Source organism: Orycteropus afer, unplaced genomic scaffold (genome assembly GCF_000298275.1).
Source record: "Orycteropus afer afer isolate SDZICR_OR568_19922 unplaced genomic scaffold, OryAfe1.0 scaffold00064, whole genome shotgun sequence".
Lineage (NCBI taxonomy): Eukaryota > Metazoa > Chordata > Mammalia > Tubulidentata > Orycteropodidae > Orycteropus > Orycteropus afer.
Window position 1 is genome coordinate 9,079,510 of NW_006921651.1, and position 13,126 is coordinate 9,092,635.

A 13,126-nucleotide genomic window follows, 5' to 3' on the forward strand; every position below is an offset into this window, starting at 1 on the left:
ACACCAAGATTAGTTGACAGAGCATCAGAGGGATTTTAAAATAAATAGAGCAATAACAAAAATTATGCAATGGAATCTCTGCCGGACTCATCATGTAAGGTTACTGCTAACATTGCTAATAAAAACAACAGCAGCTAGTACTTATCACACAGGGACAGAGTTCCAATGGACTCTGAAGATGGCTGAGTATCTTTGGGGTTATCTCACTTGATTTCTATCTATAGATGAGGAAACGGGCCTGGAAAGACTAAGTAATTTGTCCCAAATCACAAAGTAAATGGCAGAGCTAAGATTTAGACCTAGGCAGTCTGATTCCACTGCCTACAATGCTATTCACTATGCTGTACTGATCCCTCCAGCCAGTGGAAAAAGAAAAGATTTGGAACAAATATTTCTATTCTGCTTAATACCTAACTATTTTAAATTTCAACGTGAAAAGAATCTTAAAGTAAGAAGCACTGGGCTCTATGCAGGCAGGCAACAAGAGTACCTGCTCAATACAGAAAGAGATACATCAGGAATTTTTCCACAGGCATTCCCTCAGCTACGAAGGATGGGTGAGCTCTGAGGCATAATAAAGGAAGAGTCCTTCAGAATCTGCACGGCCTCAGCACTGCTGGATAGGAAGGACTTATCACAGTGGGGCCTACTCACAAATAAAGGGCTTCTTTACAAAGTCAGTAACAGAGTACCCCCTTAGCCCACAGTCTCATTTTTAACTGCATCACAGAAATGTCCTTTGTGTAGCTGGGCATTTAAAATAAATGCTGCAAGTGGAGCTGCATGTTGATGTCCTACAGAGAAACAGAGGGATGATGATACTCATGCAAAACAGTTGCTGTAGCACCTGGAGAGATACAGGTGATGTTACCCCCATAGGGAAGCATGATCCATCACCCAAAGAGCCACATCTTCTTTTCATAGATACTGCTGTTATTTACCCTCTAGTGATCTTTTGAGATAATCATGGTTATCACAAGAAAATATTTTCCTAAGAGATAATCAATTCATGAAAGGTTAAGGACACAGCACATTCTCCTACAAGTCCAGTTCTGTTACTGCAATCTATACAAAGCACAGGAATCCCCTCTCCTGTTTCTACAGTCCGTAAGAGGCTTGTGAGTGAACGATGCACTGGAAAAATCAAACTGCCTCATTATAATCATCAAGGTTTCAAAACTCAATTGGGTTCATCTCTGAAACTCCAGCACCTGCCATGACACACTCTGTCACTGGTTATCTGGCCAGCGCAGCTCAGAGTCCAGAAGCTGCCTGCTGTCACCAAAGCAGAGCGGACAGAAGTATTAATGGCCTTGTTAGACCAGCAATAAACAAGGAGTTTGAAACTTCAATTCATTTAATGGAAAAATGAAGTTACTTTTTGGTAAGTGGAATTTCAGATTAAATTGCCTTCACAGATTCCACAGATCACGAGCTAAGGCAATGAGACTGTCTAAAGCCTGAAGCTTGATAAAAAGTACTTAAGTGCCAAGCCCAAGTCCCAAGCCTTTACATACAAGTCAATATCCTATAAAAAGAAGAGACAGATTTTAACTTCAACTCCAAACTATGAGGAATGAAAAATCATGCTTGTGGATAAGGGCAGTATTTTCTAAAAACTCTCAGGTTCTGGTAAATAATCAGAAGACACATGAAGCTAGATGTGCTCCAATGGAGCCACACAGGACCGTCTTAAAAGGAAAAACTCCCTCTTAAGATCATCATCACCAGTGCCAGTTGCTGGCTTTTTCGTAGTTTGTCTTCTACCTACGATCTACACTACTTGATAATATCATGGCAATCAAGGCCCAGTGAAACCCTAGCAAATAATAGTTTCTGCCTAGGAGACTACTAGGTCTTCACAGGTCTTTTGCTCCAGAATTGGGAGCTAAAACTAGAAAAGTCTGGATAAGCTAGAAGGCTAAAAGTGTCTCCGGGGAAACAAGAGGAGGAGCATGGATTAGGATGCCCTGGTGTATGGAACAGACAGACAAATCCTGAAATGTCTTCCTCCTGCATACAAGGCATGAAAACAGTTTCAGTCATTTAGAAGGCTTCTGGGAAATAGCTTCATTCAGGGTATTCCCACACCTGCCTCAGGCTGAAAAGGGGCTGGAGTAGGCAGTCACTTGAACTCACCTCGGGCTTGTTGCAGTTTCTTGAGCTCTGCTTCCTGTTCAGTTTTACTTTGCTTACTTCGAACCCCAAGGGCACTGATGACTAACCTTCTGGCGAGGGCTGCAGAAGTCTCAGGACGCTCCTTTGCTGGCTGGAGGAATTCTGAATGGGACAAAGGGAGGCAGTAAGGAAGAAAAAGCACTCTAGCTTCAAGTGATTTAACTCAGTAATTAACATACAAAACAGACTAACAAGGGCTGCCTCAGCAGTAATTAATACAAGCTTGGCTTCATTATCTGCATTAACACAGTTTCTTACAGTGACTCTATCACAGTTCAACATAATTCCATCTAGAACTAGCCCTCATCAAAGACAGAAGGAGGGAGGAAGGCAAACCAGGTAGGAATGCCATCAGCAAGAGGCTGTGGCACTGCTTGCAGCTGGTATCGCCCACCCTCTGACGGGCTGCTCAGATGCCCTATTTTCAACATGGCCTTTTCTCTTCCCCCTCCCTTTTTTTAAAATTATTATTATTATTTTTGGTTTGGTTGAAAACAGACTTCTTTTACTAATAAAACTAAAAGTGATATACCTTTAGAACTCTAGATGCTGTACAACTGCTGTAAAAATAATAACATGGTCATCAACAAGAACAAGCCCAGGGATTACAGACTCACCAGCATAAGCTCTGGCTTTGGCCTTGGCTGCTCTTGTGGCCTGTGACAAGGGCCGGATCTTCACCATACTGTGTTTACTACCCAGAGCATCACGAGCTGCAAAGAGGAATGAACACAAGGAAGTAGCAGACATGAAGTGGAATGGTACAAAGGAGAATTTAAGGCTATCGTTTAAACAAAATAAAACAAAACAAAAAAACCACACTCACTGCCACCGAGTCCATTAGACTCACAGTGACCCCTCCTCAGGTTTCCGAAGTGTTATCACCATGGAAGTAAATTGCCCAACCTTTCTTCCAAGGAATGGCTGGTGGGTCTGAACCACCAGCCTTCTGATTAGCAGTCAAATACCTTAGGCACTATGCCACCAGAGCTCCCCACCAGAGGTCCTTATCTCTTAGAAAGTATTTCCCAAAATTTACAGAGTTTTCTTGTTTATCATCTCAACTAACAAAAGAGATGGTATGTTTTAGAAAATCCAGAAGGGATTAACCGTGATTATTTTAGATCACGGGTCAGTAAACTATGGCTCTCAGACCAAATCCAGCCAGCCACCTGCTTTTATGAATAAAGTTTTACTGAAACAGAGCCACATCCATTGGTTTGCATATTGTCTATAGGTGCTTTCTTGCTACAAGGGCAGAAGTAGTTGTGACACAGACTTTATGGCCCACAAAGCCTAAAATACTATCTGGCCTTTTACAGAAAAAGTTTGCACACTTCTAGATGGTTCAGGTAGGAAGCAACATCTCTAATTACTCTGAATATTTCCGCATCAGATCTGTCATGAGGCCACTGATACATATGAAAAGGCCCAATCACATATTCAGAGAGTAGTTATTATAATCTCTTATTGGACAGGTTAAAGGGCTACTTCAAATTCTTCTGTCTGGTGGGGAGGGGTGGAAATCACAAATATTCTAAGATTTAGCCCCACTGGCTTCTTAAACTTCTCCTTTTAATGTCTTTATGCAGTATAACAACTAACAATTGTGAGTGCAAATACCCTTGAAAGAGCTGACGATCCTTCCAAATACCACTGGATTCAGGTAAAAAGGGAGGGGTGCAACATATGGGTATGAAAGCACTATGCCTCAAAAAACTGCATCTCCCAGTTAGCTACACTGGCTGACTAAAATGCCAAATGTCAGGAAAAGGAAGGAAATAAGGACAAGTAGCAGGAAACAATGGATAATAAGGAAGGAACACTGAACTCCACTGGGTGGATACCTGTAATTGGACTGGAGAAGACTCCTAGGGCATGCTTATCATCCACCCATTTAATATCAAATCCTTTCTTTCTGCAAGAAAAGAAAACAATCTTATTTCTTCAGATAAAATTTACTTATATGAAACATATTCCAAATGGAACTCATAAAGCATTTCACGATGAGACAGAAACACTCAGAGCACACAGGTGGAATGGGGACAATGGCACAAAACAGCAGCTTGGAGGGCAGAAGAAGCCACTGAATATAAAAGCAATGATAACGCCATAAAGAACTACTACCCGGGAGTATTTTATGCTCCCAGCTATTTTATAGACATCAACTAATTAATCCTCACAAGTCCCTTGGGGAGGTAAAGTATTTAATGCACTATTTATAAGAGCTGTTCTTATGGGTAGGGAACAAGAAAAGGTGGAAAGAGGAAGCAGAGGAATAGCAGAGGAGGGGCAGGCAGGGAAGGTCACTTAGATTTAACACAAATGCAGGCTCAAGGACAGAGAGCTCATATAGCAAGATATAATTAAACTCAAAAAGAAAAAAATAAATCAAGTAATGGAGGAAAAAGACAACTATAACCAGAGAGGCTGACCTATTTGAAAATAGTAAAGGACTGTGGCAAAAGTCAGAAAACTTCAGGACAAAAGTAATCAGGATAGGATAAACATCAGGTAGGTATATCTAGTAAGTAAATAGTGCTCATTATTCTCATCAATAACAGTATTCATTAGGATGGTTATTAGTGCTGATGAAATGGTGATTAAAACAAGAAGGTGACAAACATTTCCTATTTTAGGCTTTTGCATTGTGACTTTTTTTTTTTTAAAAAAAAAATCACTATAAAGAAAAAAAAAGACAGCTTCTGAAATATTTTCCCTGTTCAACCACCAGTCAAGAAAAAAAATTCCTTTGAAGGAGAAATGAATAAAGAAGGCATTGAAGGTTGGTTAGAACACTTCCTGAATGGAAGGGTAAGCTGACCGGTGTAAAATGATTACAGGAACTGGGACCTTGAGAAAGTTCAATGATAGACATCCACATGATAAGACAGTTTACAAAAAGGATGGAAAAAGACCTAGATGGGCTCTAGAAAGCCTCTTAGGCTTTGGAATTTTATAATTCGTTAAAATGCTTGTCTTTTGGTAGTGAGAGAAAAAATAGTCTTACAGGTAATAAGATAAGAAGAAACAAAGCCAAGTATATAACTTAATAGAATTAACACATCTTCAGGAAATTCTGGACAGAAATAAAATTGATCATTGGTTTTAAAAATTATCATTATTAATTTAATTAAAATAAGAAAACCCAAAACCAAACTCTCTGCCATCAAGTTGATTCCAACTCATAGCAAAACCCACTGAGCTTCCAAGGCAGTAAATCTTTATGGAAGTAGACTGCCTCCATCTTCCTTCCTCCAAGCAGCTGGTAGGTTTGAACTGCCAACCTTCTGGTTAGCAGAATTAGCAGTCAAATGCCTTAGGCACTGCACCATCAGAGCTCCTTAATGACTATCTAAGGCAGTTTTAATTTGGGATTTAATTCCATTGACTGCTTTTTAAAATATATTATGAATTTTATTTGCAACAGGCCCTGATACTGGATCTTAACATAATTTTAACGGGTTAGAGACTGACCAAAATGCACTGTGTATTTAGAGTAAGGTCTATGGTAGAGATCAACAGTCTTACAGGATTCATTCACTTCTTTTTAGTTATAGAAGCAATGGCCCACCCAACAAGTTTAATGTAACAGATAGCTGCTAAATAGTTTTACCTGTTCTGGAAATTTGTATAAAAATAGGCTGCCTGTTTAATTGGAATACAGCTGTGCCCATTTGTTTACATATTTTTTATGATGATTTTGTGCAACAATAGCAGAGTTGTCTAAAATATTTACTATCTAGTCCTTTAAGAAAAGGTAAAAGAGTCTATACCTAATGGATACAGAATCTTACAAATTCAAGATGTTATATAAACTGAACCTTCAATTTAAATTTTTAGTATTAGACAATGAACAAAAAAAACCAAACTCATGCCGTTATAGCGACCCGTCCTTGGGTTTCCGAGGCAGTATCACCATGGAAGTAGAATGCCCAATCTTCCTTCCGAGACAACAAACCTTTTTAATTTTTAATATCAGGATTGAAGTATAATCCCTCCTGATACTGACTTTCCTCCAGACCCTCAAAATGTTTTCTCTTAATAACTTAAAAAAAAAAAAAACACCACCAAACTCACTACCATCAAGTTGATTCTGACTCATAGCGACCCCTTTGGGTTTCTGAGGTAGTACATCTTTACGAATTAGATTGCCTGGTCTTCCTTCTGCAGAGTGGCGGGTGGGTTTGAACCACCAGCCTTCTGGTTAGCAGCAAAATGTCTTTCTCAAGGCTCCTTTCTTAATAACTTTACTTCTGAATCATCTCTTTATTCCTGAAGCTAATGCTTTCTTAGAAGCTCAAGTTAAAGTGGTATACTTCTGACTTACACCTTCTCTTCCAGAGTAAACAGATTAATCTTGTACAGTTGACTTAACTTACCAACTCACTAGATAAACGAGCACTCTCCAGTTTCTCTGTAAAACATACCCATATTCACGACACACCATACAACTCGCAGCTAGTAAGCTACTCTCTAATACAACTGTTGCTCCCATAAGGTGAACTATACACATACCAAGAGTTTGTGCAGTTATTCTTAAACCCACTTATAGCTCTGGTAGCATAGTGCCTAAGGCACTTGACTGCTAACCAGAAGACTGGTGGTTCAAACCCATCAGCCACTCCTCAGAAGGAAGATGGGGCAATCTACTTCCGTAGTGATACTGCCTCAGAAACCCAAGGAGGGGTTGCTATGAGTCGGGTCCGACTCAATGGCACATAACAACAACAACAACAACAACATATTAGTCTTACTTAATATATTATTACATGATTTAATTAAATAAAATCAAATCAATGAAATATGAATGTTAAAAAGAAGAGTTGAGTCTATTTAAATTTAGTTGAATTTTTTTTAAAGATAAGTCACTAAAAAAAAAAAAAAAAACTATTATCAATTATGTTTGGGCAAGACAGCTGTAAAAGATAAAGAAAACACTGTAATCTAACAGAATATGCACTCAGATGATTCTGATGGAAAAAGGAAGAAGTAAGGGATATATAAGGGTGACCTACAAGAACTCCTATCGACAGACCACAAACTTTTAAAAGAGGCCTTGACACCATTAGCAAAGTGAAACGTCTATTTTTATGGAAAGTGAACATCTATTTTTATGTCTTTGATTAAAATAAAATATTAGAGATATGTATCAATTATTATTTTATAATTGCCTATTTGACCATTTCTATCAATCAACTAATTATCAATGGCCCCAATCTCATCTGATAAGAAGCTCTATTCTGGAGTCAGCTCTAAGATAAAAATAGCACACACTCTACAAGTCACTAAAATTTTTTTCAATGTGAGCTGATACAGAGTCAAGTAAAGGGTCAATTACAAGACAGACAGAATTGTTAACCTGAAATACAGGCCTTGAATGAGCTTCAGAAGGTTTATTCATGGACACCTTAAAATTACAGGTGCATTTTTGTGTGTATTCACACTATTACGAGGGGAGAACTATTTTCCATGTATCTTTAACCTACCCCTCTTAATCACACAAAAGTTTAAGAATCAGCAGGTTAGACTCGAAACAATCAAGCAAGATAGTGATCCAATTACCCAGAGCAGCCTGTGAAAAGAAAGGTAAACAAAAGAATAGAGCTCTGAATAGGTGGGTGAGGGTGGGAAGATATAGCTCATATTCATCCATTTCATTAAAGATTCAGACACAGATCTTGCTCTCAACAAGTATGCAGCAACAGGTTTTATAAAACATATATAAAGAATTACGAAACCAGGTAGAAAGCAAAAATTCCCACAAGAAAGGTCAAAATAAAGTGGTATTAGAGCTCAGTGAAGGTGGGATCAGGGTAAAGTTTCCTGAAAAATATTGTTTTGGGTTCGGCTTTGAAGAAGTAAGATGTTTTTATGAGAAAGTAGTATGGTGAGATGAGCAGCAACAAGAGGGAAGACATGACCAAAGGCGAGCAGAGAGAAAGAAAGGGCCATGCACAAAGAACAGGGAAGTAGTAAATAGTAAAGCAGAAATTCTGAATAGGCTAAGGAGTGGAGAGCATTCCAGACGCAGAGTTCTAGAGCAGGAATGGGCCATGATTAGAGGTCTGCTTCAGGAATATTAAACTGAGAGCAATATATAATATGCTCTGGAAGTAGGGAGCTCAGAAACAAGTCTAAGTGAGGTAGTAATGAATGCCTGCATTACTGCAGGAGAAGCAAGGAGAAGAAGGGGCAAATATAAAAGACCTTTTAGAAACAAAAACAACAGGAACTACGTAGATAGAGAAAGGGAAAGCAAAGAGTGAAAAACAGTGCTCGGTTTCAAATTAGAAGGAGTAAAAAGATGATGATGGAAGATAATCACAACACAGGGTATATAAGTGCAAGGGCAAGTTGAGTGAGATTAGAGTATGAGTTCAGTTTTTGACATTTCTGGAAATATGGTGGGTTGAGTCCCAAGATCAATATTTATGCTGAAAACAACTAATAAACCACACAATAAAGTGAAATTTTAAAATTCAATAGACAGATTTAACAGCAAAATAGACACAGCTTAAAAAAATTAATAAACTGGAAGCAACCGCTGATTATTTAGAATGTCACACTGAGAGGCAAAGATGGAAAACATGAAAGAGAGGTAACAGATGAGGAGGATAAAGTGAGAAGGTCTAATATATATCTAATTGGCATCTTAGAGGAGATGAGAGAGAGAGAGAGAGAGATTGGGACAGACACAATACTTGAAGAGATAAGTAAGTAAATGCTAAAGAATATGCCCTGTGTAAGAGGAAAAAGATTTCAGATGGAAGGTATGAAAGGAATAAATGAATAAATGAAGAGCAAAGAAAGTGGTAAATCTGAACACTGTATATATAACACAACAGTAATACCATGAAATTGAGTTTAAAAGGAAAGAAAACTAACAATCAAAATTCAAAATACTCAATAGCAAATAAATCAGAGGAGGACAAGGTGGGGAATGGAATTAAAAGTCCTTATAGTGTTTGGGGAAAAAAAACCAAACTCACTGCCATCGAGTCAATTCCAACTCACAGAGAGCAGAGCCCCCCATTGGGTTTCCAAGGCTGTAAATCTTTATGAAAGCAGACTACCTCACTGTTCTTCCACAGAGCAGCTGGTAGGTTTGAACCACCAACCTCTGGTCAGCAGCCAAATACCTTAATCACTACACCACCAGAACTCCTTATAGTGTTAGGAAGGAGGATAAAAATATTAACTTTAGTCATTAATAAATTATGCATGCATTTTGTAATTTCTAAAGTATCTACCAAAGAATATAAAGAGTATAATTTCAAAAAAAAAAAATGAGAAATAAGTAATCAATTCAAAAGCCAAATATATCAATAATTACAATAAATATAAATGTACTAAATGCCCCATGTGGGAGCTCTGGTAGCATAGTGCCTAAGGCACTTGACTACTAACCAGAAGGCTGGCGGTTCAAACCCACCAGCCACTCCTCGGAAGGAAGATGGGACAATTACTTCCATAGTGATACTGCCTCAGAAACCCAAGGTAGGGTCGCTATGAGTTGGGGTCCAACTCGATAGCACATAACAACAACAAATGCCCCATGAAGGAGTCATCACCGATGTTCTTTTTAAATGCTAAAATGGGGCCAAGAAGACTATTTGGCATTTTTAAGGAAGTTAGAGTGGCTTGATAGGAAGAGTTCAACTGGACTTGGAGCAGACGATAAACAAACCTGATGCCAAAGTAAACAATAGGGAATGTGAAAACAAAACATAAAAAAAAAAAACCAGACGGGCTTTTAGAAGATTCTCTAAGAAAATTTCATCCCACCTTCCCTAACTTCCCCCAACCACTTGTAAATACTTACTGATAACTACAGAAAATCCGTAGAAGGTCTTCAGTACGAAATTCTTGCGGGAAGTCATAAATTTCAATGACATGTGGGAATTCACAATCACTGAGGTCAATATCAGGAACTTCATGGCTATAATAATCAAATCTAGATTCCTGGATGCTTTCTCTGCTCTTCAAATTCCCCGGTAACTAGGGAGGAAGAAGCATGTAAGTGACTATGACATCAAACCATGGTCTTATAAAATTCCTCCCATATGACCAATCCTTCTGTGTCTGTCCCCTTGATCCTCCTATTCCTTAACTTTTAGCATTGTCTCTGCATTAAAGTTGCCTGTGAATACAATGGTGACCAGGGTTTTTATCACCTAATTTATAGTATATGTACAGGGAACACTTAAAAAGGCATGAAAATTCCAGCAAAAATAGGTACTTCATAAAACTTAACATGCTATTAACTACTGTGACAGAAAATGTAGACTGCTTAATGTAGTGAGCTACAAATGACCAATCTTGGAAAATGAAACTCAGATAACTGAAGATAAATTAGTATTTGTTTCATTTGTACTTACTGATCAGGATCATCTCAGTTTCTTTTCTGAAGAATAAAAACAAAATTTTGTAAAAATTAAAAAACTTTGTTAATCCTCCTTTTGTGGAATGTATTAAAGGCTGAAGAAAGAGCTTAAAAAGGACAATATACGTGTTACAAGCAGTTATACCTGAGGTCCCCAGCATGAGAGCTACCTAAAAGAATTACCAAATAGTAGGCAAATGAAGGAACTAATAGTAATAAAAAATACTTAAAATTCTGCTAAAAAAAAACCCTGAAGGATATTAGTCATTTCATACTAGAAGAGGAAAGAAAAGTGGAAAACAGGAGCAAAGCCATGACAGGCACTGCCTTATTTCTGTCATTTACTTATTACAAAAGATGCCACCAATTACCAACCAAAGCCTCCAGACCCCGAGAGTATCCTCTCTCTGTTAATCAAAAGTCCTAGTAGGATCTGTTCAAGCTCTCCCTATTGTGCCTTTTTTTTTTTCTCCTATCAAATGAGGAAAATGAGAATTTGTATTGCTAAAGATATACCTCCTCTCCTTGGAGAAGCTAAAATTGGATTCAAGTTGTTTTAGGGGGCAGAGAGATGAAGAGGGAAGGTGATTTAGGTAATATCAATAAAAATGTTTATTTACAGCTGGGCCTTCAATTCCTTTTCTCCACTAAGCCTCAGTTTCACCACCAGGGACTCCTATGCAACCATCACCACTCTAATTCCAAAACTTTTTCATCTCCCTAAAAAACAGAAAGAGTACCTACACCTCATAGAGAAGTGTGAGGGTTACATGAGATGATACAGTCATCACTTAGAATATGGCTTTGGACAGTATGCATTCAATTAATTCAACCCATTCTTAACAAATTTAACTGAGTGCTAACCTACTACATGCAACACATGATGTTAGATCCACTTTTGATTACAATGCAGAAAGAAGCAAAAGAATGTTCTCTCACATAACAATGACAAAGGTCAGCAAATTTATAAAACCATAATTTTTCTTGAGTTCACCAGAGAACTGAGGACGTAAGACAATCAAGGGAATTTAAATTCAAAGAATGACAAGTCTCTCCAAAAAGAGACAGACTACATAAACTGCTGCATCTGTGATGGACAACGGGAAGAAGTGGCCACCATATACATTGCTGTTGTCGTTATGTGCCATCAAGTCGGACCTGACTCATAGTGACCCCTCCTTGGGTTTCCAAGGTGGGGTCACTATGAAGTAGATTGCCCAATCTTCTTTCAGTGGGTAAGATATCAGGTAAACTTTTAACAAATTCTTAAAAGCCTGGAGTGAGCTACTATGTAAGATTAGAAAAACTGGGAGCCCCAAAGACGAGTGGAATCTGTGATCACTTCCAAGTTCTTTTCCTTGAGCTGCCAATTAATTTCACAGGACAGACTGGAGGCAAGACAGGTGACCAGAGAGGGCCTGGCTGGGTGGCACGCAATGGTAACTGCAAGCTGAGAATAAAGCAGGAACACTGAGAAAATATGCTCTGGCACAAGGTAAGAGAAGCACCAACAAATCCCAAAGACAGCTCAACTCCTGCCCAAAGCGACAAGATTTACTCTGGGGGAGGGTGTTGTTGTTATGTGCCGTCAAGTCTCAAGTCAGAGCCAACTCCTAGTGACCCTTGGGTTTCTGAGGCAGTATCACTATGGAAGTAGACTGCCCGACCTTCCTTCTGAGAAGTGGCTAGTGGATTTGAACTGCCAGCCTTCTGTTAGCAGTCAAGTGCCTTAGGCACTATGCCACCAGAGCTCCTCTGGGGGAGGGAGGAGCTGTTAATTAATGACTTGTCAGAAACATCAGTGAGCTCATTACCATTTACCTCAGATTCCACTGTTCATCTACCCATGATGTCTAGTATTCAATAAAAAATCATCAAACACACAAAAGAGCAAGAATAAACAACCCAGTATCATAGATAAGCAATCACAGAACCAGATTTAAGATGACCCACATGTTGGAATGATCCGAATAGGACTTTAAAATAACCATAATTAATGTATTAAAAAATATACAAGAAGGTGAAAAACATGCATGCGTAGCTGGGTATATGAGCAGGAAAATGAAAAAAGAACCAGTTAGAAATGCTAGGAATAAAAAAATAAAAATAAAATCCACAATATCAGAGATAAAGAATTCTTCTGATAAGATCATTAGCATATTCCTTTTGATACACTACATTAGTACATACAGCTGAGAATGGATCCCTAAACTTGAAGATAAAACGAAAAAAGAAAACAAACCCACTGCCAATGACTCGATTCCCACTCACAGGGACCCCCATACGGTTTCCAAGGTTGTAAATCTTTGCATAAGCAGACTGCGTCATCTTTCTCCCATTGGGTGGCTAGTTGGTTTGAACCACTGACCTTTTGGTCAGCAACCCAACGCCCTAACCACTGCCACCAGAGCTCCTGAACTTGAAGATAGGTCAAAAGAAATTACCTAAAACTAAAATACAGATGTTGTTGTTGTTACGTGCCGTCGAGTCGGACCCGACTCATAGTGACCCCTCCTTGGGTTTCCGAGGCAGTATCACTACGGAAGTAGATTGCCCCATCTT

General features: G+C 38.7%; 1 protein-coding gene across 1 annotated transcript in view; it reads right to left on the bottom strand.

Moving 5' to 3' along the window:
* The window catches only part of R3HCC1L (R3H domain and coiled-coil containing 1 like), a 41,342-nt gene that overhangs the window by 6,836 nt on the left and 21,380 nt on the right, over positions 1–13,126 (bottom strand). The window contains exons 2-5 of the mRNA XM_007939978.2: positions 10,004–10,179; positions 4,026–4,096; positions 2,796–2,891; positions 2,140–2,280 (exon numbers count right to left, since the gene is read on the bottom strand). Of these exons, the coding sequence (XP_007938169.1) occupies positions 2,140–2,280; positions 2,796–2,891; positions 4,026–4,096; positions 10,004–10,179 (484 nt within the window). The remainder of the gene's footprint in view (positions 1–2,139; positions 2,281–2,795; positions 2,892–4,025; positions 4,097–10,003; positions 10,180–13,126) is intronic.